General features: G+C 36.3%; 1 protein-coding gene across 2 annotated transcripts in view; it reads left to right on the forward strand.

Annotated features, from left to right (window-relative positions):
* SEMA3A (semaphorin 3A) overlaps positions 1-21,745 on the forward strand; it is a 196,674-nt gene that overhangs the window by 57,281 nt on the left and 117,648 nt on the right. For both annotated transcript variants that reach the window (XM_028157967.2, XM_054726411.1), the window contains one exon: positions 11,948-12,067. In XM_028157967.2, the coding sequence (XP_028013768.1) occupies positions 11,948-12,067 (120 nt within the window). The remainder of the gene's footprint in view (positions 1-11,947; positions 12,068-21,745) is intronic.

The following is a 21,745-nucleotide window of genomic DNA, read 5'->3' on the forward strand; positions in this document are numbered from 1 at the left end:
GTCCACTGGTGCACCAGGCCGAAGCAACCCCCAGCTCCCTGTGGTCAATTGCAGGGGGTCTGCTCGTGCACCAAGCCTAAAGCCTCTGGCGGAGGCTTTTGGCCTGGGGCCAGAGCGGACACCCAGCTCCCTGTGATCAATTACAGGGGGTCCACTCCTGCACCAACCCAAAGCAACCCCCAGCTCCCTGTGATCGATTGCAGGGGCCACTCCTGCACCAGGCCGAAGCAACCCCCAGCTCTCTGTGATCGATTGCAGGGGATCCACTTGTGCTCCAGGTCAAAAGCCTCTGGTGGAGGATTTTGGCCTGGTACCAGAGCAGACACCAGCTCCCTGCTATCCGTCGCAAGGGGTCCGCTCAGGGCGCCTATGTATGCAAATTAACCACCATCTTGGTTGGGTTAATTTGCATACTCACCCTGATTGGCTGGTGGGCGTGGTTTGGGCATAGCGAAGGTGCGGTCAATTTGCATATTACTCTTTTATTAGGTAGGATAATCATTGTTGCTGTGTTATCTTAACACCATTCTTTACTTCTGAATTTAAATACTCTTTAGAAACAAAATAATAGTTAATTTTGTATATTGTTATTATTATGTAAAGTACTGACAGTTTTATATAAAGTAAGTAAAATACCAACAAGCCTAAACAAAGCAAAACTATGTTCCCTTTGATTACTTATATATATGCAAAAGATAACAAAATACAGTTTTGTAGCACATATATTTAAGACAATCTTTGTACAGATTGGCTTTAATACATTAATTTTTCTTGAATTCCTTTTGAATTATATGAAATATTTTTGCCTCTGAGTCATCATAATTAAACTACCCCTCTTGTCTTCTTCTTATTCCTTTCTTTTTTCTTTCCTTCAATTTTCTTTTTTCTTTCCCTATTTTTCTCCATTCTTCTTTTTCTTCCTTCCTTCAAACCTTCCTTCCCTCCTTCCTTGCTTCCTTCTTTTCCTTATATGTTGATATTCCCAATTATTCATTGTATTTGAGCAAGTACATTAATTTTTTTTATTCTAACATTTTGGAGTATTTTGAATATTATCCTAGAAGCAAAGATCAAAATTTCTGTGCCTCTGATAAAGTTTTTGGAGTCCTGTGGCATATATGTGTTTTAACTTGCCTATTAAACAATAGAGATTTGAAAAAAAAAAATACCTTATCTACTCTGGTGTTATCATAATATCTAGCTCACAGAATTCCTTTAGAACTCAAACAATCACAAGTAAAATTATGACATAAACCATAATGCACAATACAAATATTAACTATTATTGTTGTTATTATTTGTATATATTGCTTAGACAGTTTCTAAGTGAAATTAGTTTGGTCTTGCCCCCCACCCCACAACTCTGCTATCAATACTGTATAATGAGAGAGTCTAGTGTGAGCCCAGATGCAGTTAATTCAGCAGCTGCAATATAGTCATGATCCTCAAAATACTGTATGGGTAGTCCTGATCATGACCTCAGAGGTTTTCTCTCTAAGAAGGGTAAATTTATTATATTTTCCTGGCTTACTGAAAATGCTTATGGTTTTTATAAAACTAAATTAAAAGGAACTAAGACATCATTTTATAGTACCTTGTAATAAAGATTCTGAAAATGTATAAATCATGTTTCATATGTTATGGTAAAGATAGGTAATTATATGTCCATTGAGAGATGTAAATTTTTAAAAGTTCAATGGTATGGTAATATTAGCCAAACCAATCTTTGCAAAATCAACTAATTAATGTAATATGATAGAGTCTTTGTCTTTGTTATTTCTTTATGGTATGCACTAAATCAATTTAATTGTTGTGGATTTTAAGTTCTCTTTTATAACACTTATCGAATGAAAGGAAAACCTAAAAGATTTTTAGATATTTTAGTTTAAGAAAAAAAATGCATTTTCCTCTTGTTCTAAACACCAAACACAAAAATATATTTACATAGTAAAATGTATTTTATACTATTTTTCTAGTAATCCATTTCTTTAATATTACTTTCTACTGACCTATTATTCAAAATATATTTTATGCATTTATAATTTATTTTATTAAAATTTATTTTATTTTTTAAATAACCTCATTTATGTACTTCAATTTACATGTCTATTTCATTTAAATAAGATATATGGCATTGATTGAATATTTTTGGATTATTCAAATAAAGACCAATATTTTTTTTCATTTCTTTCTAATGTAATTTTAGAATAGCAATTAGTTGACTCCCTGGGATTTGTAACATTTCTTCCTTAATAAACATTTTTAAATAAATAGCATCTTATTTTTACCAATAATTTCTGAAATAATCACTTGGGAAGAAAGATGAAAGGTAAAGAGGTTTTTTTTATAATTTTCATTCAGCACCTGATTTTTGAAGTGATACATGGACAGTTTGATGGAAATTCTGCACTCTTGAGGAAATAATAGTCAGCTGTGACTTATGGACAGTGATTCCTTTCAAAGAGCTCTTGTGATGCTGAAAACCACAAGAATGAGGCTTGAGTGGTTTTTGCAGCCATCGGGACTCCAAGATAGAATTGTAACCAAAATAGGAACTGACCTGAGCATTTATAGAAAAGTAAACTAATGACCTCCTTGAGTGCTCTCTTTGGTTTCTGGAACCTGAGTTTACCCTTTCTCTTTGGGCTTCAGTGTTCTCTCAGAAAGCCCTCCGGAAATAAGGCTCCTTTAAACAAACAGTCCTGGGGGAAGTGCTCTCCTCTCAGTATTAGATTCAGATGCAAGGATTCAGTAGGAAAATACAATAAGAAAAGCAGGGCAAAGACGCTGGCTAACATTATGTACCTTGAGAGTGGGCGAAGATTGTGTCACTGAGTGTAACATCATACAGAAAGTTGAACCCTTTCTTCATTCTCCCAGGCATCTGGGAAGATGCAAACCTTCATTTCTCATGGCTCAGTTCTGCATCAAACACATATGTTAAGTCAGCAACTGCAATTCGAGCAGCTATTCCACAAAGATGGACTTTGTGGTAAAGAGGGAATCTGCAGCCTAAGACACAATCACTTATATCCCTGCTCTGTGTCTCTCGAGAGAGAGCACGCATGCATGTGTCTGAGGCTGCTGATGACATTTCTGACAACAACATTAATCTAAATTTATTTTTTCCTCTTGTAGAAGTGAATATACAGGATATATACCAATATGCCTTCTTTTCTTGGTGTTGTAGGTTAACCTTTGTTGTGGTTTTTCTATACTATAGGAGTGAACTACTCATGAACTTTTCCATTGTTGTTACTTGAGAGTTGTAATTTGAAAAAAAAAATTTATATAATATATTATATTATTGAACAGAGACCCTGAATAAGAAAATAAATGCAATCCACATATGTCCATTCTGACTGCTATTATCCACTTTACTTGCATTTTTTATGTAGCCCTGATGCTTAAAATCCACTTTGTTATTCACAATAACATTCCTATTGGGGGATTAACTTCCTTGACCCTGTTTTGCAAGTGAAAACTGAATACATGCTAAACTGGTAAAAGAATCTGTTTCGAATCACTCGCTCTCTGACTCTTCTTTGTTTATCCTATTAAATCATCCCTCTTTGCACTGTTGCCATAAAACCAAATGGCAACCGTATGACTGTTAGAAATATTTTGAATATCATTGGAAATCAAAATCTCAACCATCTGAGATGAACAAAAAAATCAGATTCTCATAACATTCCTATTGTTGGATCCATTTCAAAGTGTAATATTTCATGCACCTGAATTTTGGGACATTTTTGAAATTCTTGAGGGATTTATTTTTATAATTTTGTCCTTAGTTGTTATTACTCACTTTTGATGCTATCATAGATGATAACATTTTGTCAAATTATTCTGGCTCAAATTGCAGGACCTTAGCAACACTAATTTTTGCCATATGAATGCAATTGAAATGTTGATGCTACCCAAGCATCTTAAGTTGCAATGCAGGCCCAAATGCATGTTAGTCCTTGAATATCATTTACTTTTTCGAAGATCAAAATTGACAACGCATTTAATATTTTTATTTTATTTTAGAGACTTCAAGGACTTATAGAAATTTATTAAATGGATAGTTAGAATAACCTCCTCATTCTACAAAAGTCAATCATAAGATTCATTACATCTCTAAATCCTATGTATAATTATTAGAATAAAATTTTTCATAGGTCTCTCACACTTCTGCGCACCTGATGAGAAAAAAGTACTAACTGCCTATTTTGCAGACTATATTTAGGGGTATTTGTACAGTGAAGAGACTTGGAAGGCACTGTCTCTCTGTGAAGCAAAAGGCTGGTTTGCAAACAGCCTTGAGAAGTAGAGATAGTGTCTCCATTGGCACAAAGGACAGGTTTGCTTCCTGTCCAGTAAAATTAACAAAATGCCTCCCTCAAGTTCCAGTATGCTTTGACTGCTATGAAATATTCAGGTTCCCTCCACCCAGGGTTTTTCTCCTGTAATACAACTAAATGCATTTGCCAGTGTCACCTGGCTCTTTTCTCACTGTCCAGAGGGAATTGGAGCTTGAGGAACTGGCATAAGAAATGTTGATACTCTGAGTACTGCCATTTCTGCAATGAAGTCTTTTATCTCTGACCGGGGAGACATATATCTTCTGCCAGCATCCATGACACTGTGCCAGGGTAACTTCTTTTACAAGTAAGACAAAAATCACAGACCCTTCACAGTTCTTGACAGTATGGATTACAACTGTTTTTTTGTGGACAATCAAGGTGATCTCACAAATGAAAGATGATAGTCAGTTTATTCATTTTAAAACATGATTCCCATGGTGAAATTTGATGACACTTCAGGTAGAGATAACTTATCTTTTATGAAGGCCAGTGAATGCCTTATTTATTAAATATCAGAGAAATAAGCACAGATTTTCATGTGCACCAAGATGTGAGTATATTGCTGCTTGGGGGTAAATTTCAGGTAAACTAAATAGGATTATTGTTTTAATTGGACATTCAAAAGTGGCAGTAGTAGGAATAATAGCTAACACTTATTGAAAGCTTGCTATATGTACTTGGTGTTGTTCTTCATGAATTGCTTTTATTAGCTTATGTATGTAACTCATATTTGGATATGAAATACATATTTCAAAGTAATTGGACTAACTAGTTTTGTGTCTTAGGTAAGAGATATATATGTGAAATGAAGCTTTACCATTAAAATTACCTTAGAAACTAGGTCTTATTCTTATTTTTTTCTTTTTAAAAAAATATATTTTATTGATTTTTTACAGAGAGGAAGGGAGAGGGAGAGAGAGTTAGAAACATCGATGAGAGAGAACATTGATCAGCTGCCTCCCACACACTCCCCACCGGGGATGTGCCCACAACCAAGGTGCATGCCCTTGACCGGAATTGAACCTGAGACCCTTTAGTCTGCAGGCTGATGCTCTATCCACTGAGCCAAACCGGTCAGGGCTTATTCTTATTTTTAATTCATATGTTTTGCTAATAAAACAAAATATGATGGTAATCATTGTGACTGAATTGTCATCAAGTCTCATTCACACACACACACACACACACACACACACACACACATTTTTGGAACTCTTTTAGATTCAGGATTAAAATTTAAATGCATTTTAAGTATATATTGGCAAAGTAAGTCTAACACTTGTAATAGAAGCATTATATATAAACTTCCAGAGGGCTTGGAGATTTTTGAATTGTGTTCCTCTTTATTAGAAATTTCCATTATATCCTTAAATGGCTGAAATGAAATTCAAATGTTTGTCATTGATTGACAAATGAATATTTAGATTTAAGTGGACACCATATTTCACCCACACATCAGTTTACATACTTGTTTTTAGAGTACAGTAAGAATTTTATACTCTGTAAGTTTCATTAGAATGATTTGAACAATTCCTCTGGGAACAGGGTTTTGGCAAATGTCTTCTCACTACATAGGTAGCAGGTTGTTCCAAGTTGCTGGAAGGAATAGTTTCTAATAGTTGTCATTGGTATTTTGCTTCTTTATTCACTTGATAATCTTCCTGAATGAAATTTTACTTGTTTCTGGGGATACACTAACGATCATATCATAGATTTAATGTGAGCTTTGGAAATACGAGATGAAGAAAGTTTATGGAGGTGCATATTAGGGACCATCCACAATCAAAGCCAGTGAATGGTACAAATGTGATGATGGTATTTATAGCACAATAGAAAAGAAAATATAAGCCAAACAGGAGAAATTATCAACTTCTCTGGTCCATATGGAATTTCAAAGTGAAATTATTCAAAATTATTAAATAGAAGAGAAATACATTGGGCAACTTTTGTTAATATCATGGTCTATGGTGGCTGTATGTATAATCATTTTGACCAAGTTTGAAAGTTTCAAGTAATTTGAAAAAAAAATTTATAAAATCTTAAGCAGAATTTCTAAAACTTCAAAACAAACAGTCCATCTGGAGGCATAAAACCAGTCAAATGGGACATTTGACTGAAATGAGCATTTCAGTAAAATCATTTGGTAGCTTAGTGCAGGGGTCTTTACTTAGTTTATCACATCATTCAAACCACTTTAAATTTATTTTTCAATTAATATAAGTTTAAAGATGATATGGTTCAGTAATATGAATAGACGTATATTTAAATAACTAGCCATGAAATAATGCCAATTTTGTTGTCCTAGTTACATCAGAATTAAAGAAAAAATTCTCTCTCATTAAAACAAAACATTAAGGTGGAAAGGTCAGTTGATTTTACTATGCCATCCTTCTTAATAGTGAAGGTAAAAATATCTCCCAAGAAAGACAAAACAGCCTACACACCATTTCATATGACAGTTGTTTAAAACTCAAGTTACAAATTCAACATTAGATGGCTAATATTGTAATTAGAAGATAGTGAAATCTTAGTTTCAATAGATATGTCCCTTTAAAGAAGAGATTTCTAACATCCTTCAGTGAATGTCAAGGTATTAGGAAGACATGATTATGGATGGTCTGATGTCAGCACAGTGTTAAAAGAAAAAAAGATATGAAACCTTATTGTTAGATAAGTATGGAGCAGCCTAAATAGAGAGAGGGATGAAGTGAGTGACAGGAACAATCTCACGGATTACTACTTTGGTATGAAGATTCTAGTATTCAGCTAGCTTGCTAAATAAATGGACCAGAGGAAAAAAAAAGTCAATAGATTAACTTCAGAAATTAAGCTTATTAATGGATTTTCATGCAGAAATGAATCTACCCATCATTATAGGGAAAGACTTTCCCAGCTGCAAGATCATGCGTTAAAATGTTTCTACATAAACTGCAGATGGGATATAGACTTTTTTTTTCTTCTTTTTAAATGACTGTTCATTGACCTGAGGCAATGCTGTACTATACCCCTTCATTTTGGGCTAATTTATATTTGTACCAGAACAAGTTGTTAGATTTAATCATGAACTGAATATATTTGAATAGAGATTGTTCATTTTCACAGTCTTCTCTCCTTTTTTTTCTCTTATTTATAGCAAAATTTCACTGTTCCATCCATAATTTAAGAACATGCAAGGAGGTAATTGGAATTGGAGGTAAATTATATTCTTTTGTGAAAAGTATAATTATCGGAAGTTAGTTAAAAACACCTCAATTCCCTTTAATTTTCATGCATGGAGCAGTTGTTTTGACAGATGGATGGACTTTATTTTTGTAACCGTGCGGGAAAGACTGTGTAACAGAGTCTAATCAGTGCTACATATTTGTAATGTTTGTTTTTGAATCACTGTGCATTTGGCTCCTATATCATTTTCTGGGAGTAGACATTTTCTTTCTAATTTATTTTTCCAGGCTAATATCTCAATGTATAATTCCTCTGAAATTACACATTTGATCCGAAAGGACTGGAAATCCTAAAAAAAATAAAAATAAGTGCAAATGGTTTGTCACTGAGGATGATGAATCATTGCTCTTCAGGTGTGGCCCTGGGGTTTACTGGTTTATGACTGCCCTTATGTTTACTTCTAGGCTAAGTTAACAATTCATAATGCTGTGGGTCTGGAGTACATTTCAGTAAAATAAGAGGTCAGTAATGGTTGCCTGACTCTCAAAAAGCCAAGTTGTTGCTAAACTTGCCTGGGTATGTCAACTTAAATTCCAAAAAGGAGCAAGGTTTGAAAATGAATTCATTTTCAACTGATTACATTCCCTTTATTACGTTGTAAATCCGCCCGTGCTGAGCAAAGCAGTGCAGTAGTCTAATGCCAAAAAGTACATTACATTCTGAGTTTTAAGAACCGTCATGGTTCAAGAAAAGGTCAGAAACACTCTTCTTCTGTCTCCCTAGAGCAGAAATGTGTGAAGTGTGTTTCCTTTTTCTGCCACGCTTCCTTTTTATAATGGAATGTCCAGGCTGCTTCCAAATAAAGTGAATATCCTGTTTTGGGACACTCGAAAACCTTGGCAGCAATAAGCTAGGGAAAAGAAGGCAAATGAATGACAGGATTGATACTCTTTTATGTAGGTTTTCTGTTTAAAGAACAAATCCTTACCAACCATGTTTCTGTCAAGTTTTGGGTGTGCGTTCTTTTTTCTGTCCAGTTCTTTTAATTCATTGTTTCCACTCCATTATTGTTGATGAGTTTTCTTGAAGTGATTTTTAGCCAATTTTGAAAGTATTCAATTCATTTTTTTTTGTTTCAGTTCAGTCTTAGCACACTATACACCCAGGAAATTTCTCTCTCTCTCTCCATTTTATTCGCCTCAACCTTCACTTCAAAATAATATTGAACTAGCCCCTGGGCACGGCAACAATACAACCTACTGCCAACTGGGAGAGTTCAGTGGGGAAATGAAAGGGATCCTTCCAGGCCTAAGGCCAATAGGGCGGGTCTAGTTGCTTTGTAGCACAGATAGACTCTGTTATCAGCATACTCCCTGGTGAGAATGGTGTGAAACATTTGCCAGATTTCACAGCCCTGGTTCTGCCATTTATTTATTTATTTATTTATTTATTTATTTATTTATTTATTTATTTATTTATTTATTTATTTTTCTTTAGCTGCTTGGTAGAGGAACAGTTGACATCATAGAAGTTCTTCTTTGACAGTTAATAGAGAACAAATTAAAATTATTATGTTCAGTGTAGCTCTATTCCATCTTTTTCAAGAACCCTGAGAGTTCTTCAATCACTACTTTTTGCCAATCAGTTACACAATCTATAAGAGATAAGAACCAATGATTTCTATGATTTTAGAATTCATAATGTTTACAGAGGTGACGTGGGACATTTGTGTTCATAAATGTCTGTGCTTGGACGGTATTTCCTCCCTTTTGTTTTTTATTATGAAGAATTAGTCTATTCTCTTATTTCCAGGATGCACGTAGGTACTACTAATGGGATCAGAGAATTAGGTTTTGTATTCAAAATTGCATGAGAATCTTTAAAGACATGGCAGAGAAACTGAAATTCTGCTCTTTTCTAAAATGAACAAGACATCCCTCTGGGACTACCGCTATTATTTATTAGGATATTCATTTTCTTACCAATATACACACAGCCAATTTTTTGGTTTCAACATATGGTGATGGAGGTGGTTATATATAATCTTGAATATTGAGCCACAATCAGGGATGGCTATCTTTATGTGACTGTGTGGCCACATACATGTTTCCAAGAAAGGGATACAACAAAGCATTTTCCTGAAAATGAGTTCTTCACAAATGACTGAATTTTCTTTAAAACACAGATAAATCCTTTGGGTAAGACTCATGAATGCTTCATTTGTAAATGAGTTTATCAGCTATTTCCCTCTCCACAACCTCGTTCCACTGCCCAAGCATTCATGCCCTATTCTCTTGGGGAAAGAGGAGAAACTGTTACAGAACAGGGAGTTTGTTGCTAAGAGTCTTGGAAGTTGTTATATCTGCTTCACAGTTTTTCCTAAGATGTACCATGTTCAAAGTGAAACATGGCTGCGATCCACATACCCTTTATGCTAGGAAATGTTTCTTCATAGCAACTTGAAAAATCCGTTGGTTTCAGAGCTTAATTTTATGTTTTTAATGTATTACCAGACACAAGTAAAATTCAGGATCGAGGTAGCAATAATAGTGGGGAAAATTAGATGTTGATTGTAGTGACTCTCCTAAACTACTCAGCATATGTTAAGAAAGCATCAGGAGTCCTAATTTGAAAGTTATATATTTTACTTTAAATAGCTCTAATTCAGTTTGAGGATAATATATTTATTTATAAGACATCCTCAGGTTTCATCCTGGAAAAAATCTGTGCTGATGGGAAGCAATTATTTGAATTTAAATATCAATTATTCTGTTCATTTGGTTGTCTGCCCCGTTTCTTTTATGGAGACAATAGAGTTAAGACCCAATCATTGGCTGCAAGCACAGAATACAGATGTGGTGTGGAAATGTACTCAAGTTATTGTAACACCTCAGTTATAAACTCCCACTGACTACACAAGGCCCAGTGCTTTCTGAGCTCTCCCTTTGTAAGTCACCTGTCACAGGGAGTGACTTTTGGCGTGTTACAGTGCTAGGACCAACCCAATCGCGATAATACTTCCCAACGTGTTTGCACTATAGTCGGCTTTTACTCTTTGCCTGCACTTCTAGTTCCATATTTGGGTCTTAATTCCAAATCTTTATAAATAAAAACACAAAACTAATTAAGTGTATGATCAATAACAGAATACTTTTTTAGTGCAGTTTTATTTATCACATAAATACTCATTTGTAAATTTTTCAATGGATGTTATATATTCTATGATGAACTCGTATTTTCCTAAAATATTCAATTTTTAGGATTTGTGACTTGATAGTAGCCCATAACATTTTTAAGCTATTTTGAGTTTTCTTTTACAATATTGATATAGTTCATCTATTTAAAATATTTTGTTAAAATTGAGTCTTTCTTGCTCTGAACTTTTGGGATAATAAAATTATTCAACTTATATTATGAATATCTGAGATTTCCCTCAAATCTTTCCTCCACAGGGACAAAAGGCTGATATTCCTGTATGCTCATAGAAAAGTATTTTCTTCCATAGGATTTACAGATAGAATACAATCTATAGAAAGAATATAAGTAATTTTATCCATTTTATTTCTTATTTGATATCTTATTCAGAAAATAACTTTCCAGGCATGTCTAAACTTCTATAAATAATACTAAAACATGACTAGAATGTACTCATCACTAATAGTTTTTCTTTTTTTCCCCCTGGGAAATCCATGACTCATTAGGCAGGGAGTTTCATGTATGAGTTCAGGATGTCCATGAACTTTCTGAAAGTACTTTGTAATTATACTTGCTCTACAAAACATCCTTTAGCCTATAGATACTCCAAACTCTAACATCTTTATCTTACCTTAAATATACCCGAATTGTCTTTGAGGCTAAAGCGACATTTGCAGGAGAAGGTGCCCCTAACTTCTTAGGGTCTATAGAGCTCACTAGCAAGCAGTGCTTCCGAAGTTCAAAGTCGACTGCCCATCATCATGGGTTACTATTGATATTAAACTTCATGTTTAAAAGAAGTGCATATTATCTTTACTTTTGTTTTCCTTTTCTAAAATTAAATTCAAAGCTGATTTTTTAAAAAAATCACCTTTGGATTATTTACCTAATTTATTGATTAATCAAATCACTTTCCGTTTATCTCATTTCTAGAAAATGTACCTTTGATTATAGATTGGTTATCTACATTTATTCTACTTTTGAATAAATAAATTACAAATATTTTTATTAAAAGAGTTCATACAACAAAATATTTTATTTAGCGACCCCCATCCCACTGGAAGTCTAAGAACTTCAATGTTTTCAGTTCATATAAAAATATGAGCAAACAATAGAATAATAATCCCTACTAATGCCATGAAAAGGACACAAAAAAATCTGTTCAATCATACTCAGCACCCTAGAGGATACCTCAGGCATGCTGCCTGCTAGAACTCACTGCTTTTCCTTTTGTCTTACAGAAAGAATGTGCTAATTTCATCAAGGTGCTTAAAGCGTACAATCAGACTCACTTGTACGCCTGTGGCACGGGGGCTTTTCATCCGATTTGCACCTACGTTGAAATTGGACATCATCCTGAGGTAAAGCTGGCTTTTAAAAAAAAATAGTGTATGTCCTTGACCCCTTCCTATTCAAATGCTTCATTACTGATTTCTTCAGCTCATTTAACTTCTGGTTCATATTCAGTGAGAACTACTTCAAATTCAGATGCTGCTTTTCATTTTAATCTGTGAATGCAAAAACAATGAGACCATCACTCAAGGCTAACTATGGAACAGGAGGAAGGAAGGAAGAAAGCACTTGCTTTCGCCCTGGATGACGGAGTCAAATCCATTTTGCATGTGTGGCAGATGTCAGCCGGCTGAGTGCGCGCCGTTTTCCCCTTCATTTTTTTATTGCCAGCTTTCCCCTCCATTTCCACCCTCAGTCAGAAGTGTCTGCCACCCCAGTTGTTTTCTTCTGCTTGGGGATTATAAAAGAATGCCATACATGTGCACAGCGATCTGCTCTCATGTTTGACCTCAGTTATTTTCATACAAAAATATCAGCTCAGTGATATTTTTATATTTTTGGCTATTATAGTGGTGATATGGAAAAATGTTTCTTTAATATGTTTATGATTCCTAAAAGATGTCTTAGTGAGAAAATTTGGTGAGGAGATTAAAATGAGGTAAATTTAAGGAAAAGCTGAAATTAGGGGAATATTGAAAGGAAAAGTTACTAATATTGAAAGTAGTTTCATGAATTGGGCTTACCAATATCCTTCAATTATAAGCCCTTTTATAACTTCTGGCTCAAAATCCTAAGAATAAACGCATTTATGCAGTGAGAAAATCATTTGTGACAGAGTTTTCTTCCAAATTGGAATTCAGAAATACTTTACAAATAAAGGATTTGTTCCCAGGATATTTCTGGAACCCTAAAGATAAAATATAATTTACATGTTAGCCACTTCTTTATAACTTAAACTCCAGGATCTCCAAATTATTTTTAAGGTGTCCTAAAGTGATACAAATGTATTCTTTCAACCCAAAGGCTTAGAGCTCAAAACAGTGTTGTAACATTTTTTTTTTTTTTAAATAAGACACCTTAACCCTTTGCACTTGCTTGCTTTTTTCTCGATTCCTTTATTCTACTCGGGATTTAATTTTTTAAATACCCCAGATTTTACAAAGCGCAGCAATAGAATAAAAAACTGGAGTTTCTTTTCATACAAACTTATTTATTTGGATTTTTCTATATTTCAAATTATTGATACATTCAATGCAATTCGACATATGAGCTGCTACCGATGCTAACCGTGTCGAGTCACACTTGACATCTGAGTACAAAAGGTTAAAGATGTCTAGATGTGGTTTCTAGACTACGTACCATTATTATTACTTTCTTGTTGAGCCTGAGAAGATTAAACACTTTCCTCAGGTCAAACCAGTTTAGGCAATTGCCTCTCTATTTCCCCACCACATCCTTCCTCCTTCTCTTCCGCACAAGCATGTATACTGTACTTGCAACCAGGCCAAGAGGTGTGTTTTTTTAATATATTTTTATTGATCTCAGAGAAGAAGGGAGAAAGGAGAAAGAGATAGAAACATCAATGATGAGAGAGAATCATTGTCCGGCGGCTGCCTCCTGCATGCCCCCCACTGGGGATTGAGCTAGCAACCATGTGCCCTGACCAGGAATTGAACCGTGACCTCCTGGTTCATAGGTCAATGTTCAACCACTGAGCAACACAGGCCAGACATACCCAAGTAAAAAATTAACTTTAAGGAAAGGCAGCTTTATTTAAATTGCTTGTTTCATATTGGTGAAATCAGGAATAATTTCCTGCACATAGTACTGAAGACTTGGTACACTCTCCCACTTTGCCTATTTGGCCATTTTCTATCATCAGGGGCCCTAGAAAATGGACTTGAGTGATCGCTCCACTTTTTTAATACTCTGGAGATAGCTCTAGAGAATTCCCTAATATTATATTGTACTTTATGCATCTTTATGCCAGGCATCATGCTGTCAGAGCAATGAAGTCAGGAGAGCTGAGCTCCAATCACAGGTTAGATGGTGTCACATCTGGCTTTGATCTTGTTCTACAACCTACTAGCTATGGGACATTGGAAAATTACTTAACCTCTCTGAGACTCTGCCTCACAATGTGTAAAACAAAACTAAACAAATCCTCTTTGATCCTCAGTATTCATATATTTTAAGTGAGAGTTTGACTACTTACTTCCAATTGCCTTCCAACCCTCCTAGCAACCCATTGACATTTTTGCTGTAGAAACTCAAGGAGTTCTAATCCCATCATTGTTAAAAGCATGCCCTCTGACCTCAGACTGCAGGACTTTTGTCCAATCTCAATTCAATACTTGATGCTTGAAATAAAGCAAGCTACTTATTTTTCCTGTCTCTGTTTCTAACCTAGAAAGTGATAGGGAATGGTCCATACCTCATGGAGTTGTTCTGAGAGTTTAATAGGTAGCAGGTGCTGAAAATATCAGTTAACATTTTGAAAATATATATTTGCACCTCAGGACTGAAGGCCACTGCTCTCTTTCATGTTAGTATTTGTCACTTTGCCTCTTAAACGTACTTCACTGCATCAGAGCATGCAAATTATGGCACTGAGCTCTCATTGTTGCCAGGTGATTCTGCACTTGTCTCATTTTCCTACATTTTTAAATTTGAAGCTTGGAGGACATTGATGACCTTAAATTAAAATACTCCATATTGTTCCCCTATTTTTATCATTTTCCAAAAGAATGTCCATTTTGTTTCATTTTTGAAGTTGCTATTTAGTAGAGTTCACAGCATATTCCTTCTCAACTCATCAATTGATTATTCATTGCTGACTTATGGGTGGAGTGGGAATGGAAAGGTACTGGTTCTGGAAACAGGCCATTTATTCAGGCAAATGAGGCCATTTCTTCAACTGAAAAAAATGAATAAAGATTCTATTAAATCTCCTTTGATGTGGAATATTGGGGTGTAAGGATTTTTCTGAAATTCTGAAGCACAGAACCTTTAAGAGAGGTCCTCTTTAAAAGCTCCACTGAGCTTCATTTCTATGGCAACTGTATATTGAGAAATACTGTTCTGGACTGTTTAGGAAGTCAGTGAAAAGATGATTATGCAATTACCTAGGGGATTTGGAGCCGTCTAGACAGTCTATCTAGGAAATTCTGGAAAAGAAATTATCAAGATAGTTTGTCTAGATGACATAAAATTTAATTTTCAGTGCTTAAGCTTCCTTAAGAGAGAATCTGTTTTAAATTGATCTGTACAGATACTGAGAACACTACCCTTGGATTTAAACAGTTATGCTATTTGGGGAGTTTGATAACAGAGGCAATGTGTGCTCCATACAGTTAGGAAAAGAATGAGGGTAATGGAAAAACTGTAAGAGAAAGAAACAAAATAGCAGTCAGACCAAGAGCAGAATTTTTAGAGTTCATAGACTTTCATGAAGTTTGCATTTAGTAACTTTATTTACAAGGATGGTTTTTCAGATAAAAAACATGACACATCTTTGTCCTAGATTCTAGTTTAGAAGTAATATGTATACTTTGCTGTTACCTGCCCTGCACTACATAAAATAAGTAAATAGTTTCATTTATACTCTGTCTAGTCCTTACATATTATAAATGATTTTATCATACAAAAAAAAAAAGACATTTTGTTTTTTGCTTTTAGCATGGATTATATGGACACTTTGCTTTCATTTTTTTCTTTGCAGTGTTCTTTCTTTAAAATAACTCATTGTCTTACATGAATTCCCAGGATTATTGAAACCTATTGTTAGAAAATGACATGATGGGCTTACTAATTCAAATGGCCAATGGCCACCAAATTAAAGATGTCTCTTTTGAAGTAAATAAAGCTTCTATTTATCACTTAAGAGCTTCCGATCTTGTTGGAGGAAATTAACAATTCCTTTTAAAAATGATAAGCAGTTTGCAATGTACTCCCTAGCTAAATAGATCTTATTGTACTCTCCTAGCATTTTAAGAGCAATATTTATACTTTTGAATATTGTATTTCAAAACTTACTTTTACTGTATAGTGAATGCCTTCTGACCACACAGTGTATGTCACTGATTGCTGTATTAAAGAGATTTTCTGTTTCCTGTAGTACGTTTGGGAATTGATAGACATATTAATTAACTTTAGTTCTATAGGATGTGTGTCAATCAATTCTTGGGTATTTGCCAATAGGACTAGACACTGCAGATAACTGCCAGTGAGGTCACATACTTCATACACATGTATGTGTTTATCATAAAAATGCATGCAGAGTTCATGGAAGGAATGATTCAGAGCTAGAGTACAGATGAGTTTTATGTTTAAGCTGTTAGCATCCATGCCACTCAAGTGAAAAATGTAAGTCATCCTTAAGAGACAGAATATTCCCAAATGGCTTATGGTATATGTTATTTCCTCTTCAAACTTACATCTGTTAAGAAATGGTATGTGTTTAGGACAAGTATAGCTTTTCAGAGAAGTCTCTGGATGTTTTCTCAAATTCCAAATGAGCCTCTTCTATGTACTGAGCAGGAAATCAAGGAAAGATGGACCCAGATGAGAGTTGGAAAATATTAACTTTATAAATACCCTCATAATGCCATGATCTCAATTTATGATAGAACCAAAAAAACATTAAGAAATGCAGTGAAGCTTAATGACTATCTATAAGGTCCTTTCTACAATGACAACCAATATGTAGATATAAAAAAACACACAATGTTTTGCTAGGGTCTCCCCTTCCACCAAGAATAAGTTTGTTTTAATGCAAAACTTTAAATCAACTGCTCTTAGTAACAGTCCTCATGACCTAAGTGCCATTTAAGTCTTAATACTTGTCTTTCTCTGACTGGCTTATTTCACTTAGCATAATACTCTCCAGGTCCCTTCTTGCTGTCTCGAAGGGTAAGGTCCTTATTTCTGACAGTAAAGAAAAGAAATCACCATTGTTCTGGGATATTGAGAAGGTAAATGTGATATCACAGCTTTGTTTGTATCTAACTCTGGACTGTCTGCTTCAGATGCATGCATTTCTAATGAAAGCACTTACACTTTTCATGTGGAAAGGACCTACCCTTATAAATCTTGAATAGTATCACTGTGAAAGCCAACATATGCCATTATAGAAAGCCATGAAGATATATCATTACGTAAGTTGCTAAGGTGTGTTTTGACTGCACCAACTATAAATAAGAGAAAGTACATGTAGGGAATAAAAACAGAGACCATGGGGTGCAGTGGAGAGCAATCAGGGTTGTCAGTTGTAGGCTTATAGAGGTAAGACTGGACCTCACCATTGTATGAGGAGTCAATTTGGATAGGATGAGATCTGAGGAAGTAGAAATAGCAAAGATTGGTGATGAGAATCAGTGTAGCACAATGAAAATAACACTAAGGTGAAAAGAAAAGATATAATGATAAAAGAGGTTTTATCAAATAGATTTGAGGGAACACTAGGGCATAATGGAGACATTTATAACAAGGGCTCTTTAGATTTATAGCTACAATTCTTCTTAACTGTGACAATCAATGCCCAAGTCATATTGGAAACAATTTGTATTCAGATAAATGATTCAATAGAGATAAAATTGACTAGTAAAAATACAGGAAGCATTTTTTCTAAGCAAGGCCCTAATAGTAATGTTGAGGAATAGAAAAGCAAATGTCTACCTCATATGACTCACATATACATAAAAATTTAACTTCAACATAGGTGAAGATATCATAATAATAATTATACTCCCAACGACTAATAGTGATTGAGCAATTAATATATATATATATATATATATATATATATATATATATATATTTGGTACTAGTGACCTGGTGCATGAATTCATGCACATTGAAAGGTAATTAATTAATTAGAAGAAATATTTTAATATCACTATTTGCCCTTTCTCTATAATAGAAGTGTCAGAGATTAAAGAAAATTAGAAAAATGTATATGAAAGTAATATATAAATTTATTAATAAATAAACAATAACAACCTGTCTGGGTCCTGGGTGCAGATAAATGGGATTCCTGGCTGTCAGGCCACTGACAGCAAGCTGACCAATGGCCGATTCCCCAAGGGTCGATTCCGCTGGGGGGTGAGGCAGGCCTGGGCTTGGGGCGCCGGCGGTTTGCAGGCCAGCCACACCCCCAATCAGGGTGTGTGTCCCACTGGGGATTGAGGACAGCCTGGGCTTGGGGCACCAGCCGTTTGCAGGCTGGCCACGCCCCCAGTTGGGGTGCGGGTCCCCGCTGGGGGGCGAGGCCTGCCTGAGCTTGTGGCACCAGCGGTTTGCAGGCCAGCCACGCCCCCGCTCGGGGTGCATGTCCCTGCTGGGGCTGGGCTGTGGTGTTCTAGTCTCTGGACCTCCTGGTGACTGGTTGTTTGGTCATTCTGTGTTACAGCATCATGGTCACAGACCTTTTATTATAATATATATATACTAGAGGCCTGGTGCATGAAAATTCATGCACTGGAGAAGGGGTCCCTCAGCCTGGCCTGCCCCCTCTCACAGTCCGGGAGCCCTCAGGGGCAGGAGGCAACCGCCGATCAGGGGAAGGTGATGCCCTATCACACCTCTGCTGCTGCCACTGCCAGCAGCACAAGCCTCGACCAGCCCTGGTTACCTGAGCCTCAGGCAGCTCTGGGTGGCTGGGCAGCTGCCCTCTGGGGCTTGCCTGTGCCTCGGGCTGGCCCTGAGTGGCTGGGGGGCTGAGGGGACTGCGGGACTCCGGAGGCAGGTGTGCGGAGTGGCCGGGCCTGCCTGGGGGTGGACCCAGCTTTGCCAAGTGCCTGCTGCCCTGGCAGGGCTGAGGGGACTGGGTGCTGCCATGTTGTGGCTGAGGGTGCTGCCATCTTTGAGGGCGTGGCAATCAATTAGCATATTCCCTCCTTATTGGCTGTGGGCACGACCATCTTTGCAATGGCGTGAGGGTCAATTAGCATATTCCCTCTTTATCAGATAGGATATTATACTGCCTGTTTTGCATGTATTACCTCAATTAATCTTTATAAAATCTGATGAAATAGGTACTCTTAGTATCCCTATTTTACTGATGAGAAATTTAAGGTTTCCATGGGTATTTTGTAATGGTCCTAAGGCAGTGGTCGGCAAACTCATGAGCCACAGTTTGCCGACCACTGGCCTAAAGCAAGCATGATGTTTGGTGGTTTATGTCTAAGTATAGAAATCACTCCTTTTAAAGGAAGTACCAGCAGCATGCAGTAGGAGATAAAGGGTAAAATCATCAATTCGAATTTAGGGGTTCAAGTCAGGGATCTTTTCCTGAATTTATTTTGTATTTCAAAAAAAATTAATGTGTGCCTAATTTGAACAAGGTGGTGAGTGTAAATAAGGAACACTAGGTGACGTGAACAAAGGCCATCACATTTAAGCTGGACTTTGAAAAAATAGGTGAAGTATGGATGAGCTTTGGAGATAATCAAGACAGTAAGAACAATGAATAGGAGAATAGAGACATGAAAAGCCAACAGGGAAAGGGTAAATATCTCATTGTACATAGAGTATAGGGATTTTCAAAATAAGGAGGCTTGAAAATTAGGATCAAGTTGAGTTTGGAGAAGCTAGTTAATAGTTATACAAATTTTTAGGAAAAGGCTACTATTTTTACTATAATTGGTTTCAAAACATATTTTTGGTATAAATGTAGGGAAAATGAATGGACAGGTGGATACATCCATTTTGAGACTATGGCAAATGATTATGTGATATTATCAGAGTCTAGACTAATATTGAGTGAAAGACACTAAGTAGTACCTAAATTTCTCATTGGAAAACAAATCAAAATAACATCCAAATATCCCAAGCCACTATTTCAAATACACCTGAGATGATGACAATGTTAAACTCCTCAGTGGGAAAATGGTTTTCCAATTCTTTTGTGATAATTAGACAAACATGTTTTGTAGCATATTGCGATCCATGCACACTTAATTTTCACTTCATGAGTCTGCAAATAAGCTGAATTTATGCTGTGCCTAAAATATTAAGTAAGCTATAATATGCAAAATTATGTGAATTTCTCGCCCATACCATTTCATAAAATTGTGCTTTCTCCATGGTTGTAAATCCAGAGAAGGCTATTTTGTGAAATGCATATGTGAAAGCAATTTTAAACACACGTTGTTTAAAAAATTGAAATAAAAATTAACTTTAAAAAAGGAAACAATATATGCATGGGTTGGCAAAAGTATGTCTATAGTTTTAATCAAATAAATAATACAATAATTAATAAGTAATAATATAAAAATAAACTTTGTTTTGTGAACTCAAAACTGTAAACCTACTTTTGCTTATACCTGTACAGTACTTAGAACGAGTGATTTTAAATGAAAAATCACCAAGCCATGCTATACTTGTAATATTATTATTGCATAGTAGTTTATACTGATTCTGTGAGTTTATTATGAAAATTATATGCTTGATTTATCTCTTGTTATTCTGCCCAATTTGTGTCCTGCTGTAACTTCTCTCTATGTTTTTTTTTCATTTTTATTAATATTAATGACTTTCACTGTTGGCATATTTGATGGTCATCATACAACTAGTAAACTATAATCATAGCATTTGGCCTGAATGTCAATAGTGTACCAACTATACCTCATTTGTATGATGCTGTACCGTGTGAGGATTTTCATTAATTTTTTTTTTATTGTGGTCAGAATTCTTAACAAAGGATCTACTCTCTTAACAATTTTTAAGTATACAACTCAGTGTTGTTGATTATAGGCGAAGTGTTGTACAGCTGATTTCTAGAACTTTATTCCTCATTCATAACTGTATACCCTTAAGCAGAAATTCCCCATTTCTCCCAACTCCCAGCCCCTGGCAACCATTCTATTCTCTTTCTCTGACTTGACTATTTTAGAATTCTCATATAACTACAACAATAAAGTGTTTGTCCCCTGTGACTAGCTTATTTTATCTAGCATACCATCTTTCAGGTTAATTGAAGCATTATTCATAATGGTTAGGATAAGGAAACAAACTAAATGATCATCTAATCTAATAATAGACAAATATGCAAATTGACCACACCTTTGCTACACCTAAGCCACGCCCACCAGCCAAGCCACGCCCACCAGCCAATCAGGATGAGTATGCAAATTACCCCCAACAAAGATGGCGGCTAATTTGCATATCAAGACAGTGTCGAAAGAAGCCAAGAGCTGCAGAAGGGAGTAAAGCTTCGAAGAAGCAAGCAAGCCGGGGGGGGGGGGTGGGAGGAGAAGGGAGGAGCGAAGTCAGGGCCGGGGAGAAGGGAAAAGCAGGCAGGCGACAAGGGCGGAGCGGAGGCGGGGCCGGGGGAGAAGGGAAATGCAGGCGGGCTGGAGGAGAAGGCGGGGCGGGCGACAAGGGTGGAGCAGAGGCGGGGCCAGGGGGCGAAGGGAAACGCAGGCGGGCTGGAGGAGAAGGCGGGGAGGGCGACAAGGGGGAGCAGAGGCGGGGCCAGGGGGCGAAGGGAAACGCAGGCGGGCTGGAGGAGAAGGCGGGGCGGGCGACAAGGGTGGAGCAGAGGCGGGGCCAGGGGGCGAAGGGAAACGCAGGCGGGCTGGAGGAGAAGGCGGGGCAGGCGACAAGGGAGGAACGGAGGCGGAGTAGAGTGCAGCAGGAAATCCTATTGCAGGATTTTTCCTGCAACGGGAACGCTAGTCATCTATAAACGGATAAAGAAAATGTGGTATATACATACAATAGAATAGGAAATCCTGCCATATGCC

This window comes from Eptesicus fuscus, chromosome 14 (genome assembly GCF_027574615.1).
Source record: "Eptesicus fuscus isolate TK198812 chromosome 14, DD_ASM_mEF_20220401, whole genome shotgun sequence".
NCBI classification, from domain to species: Eukaryota; Metazoa; Chordata; class Mammalia; order Chiroptera; family Vespertilionidae; genus Eptesicus; species Eptesicus fuscus.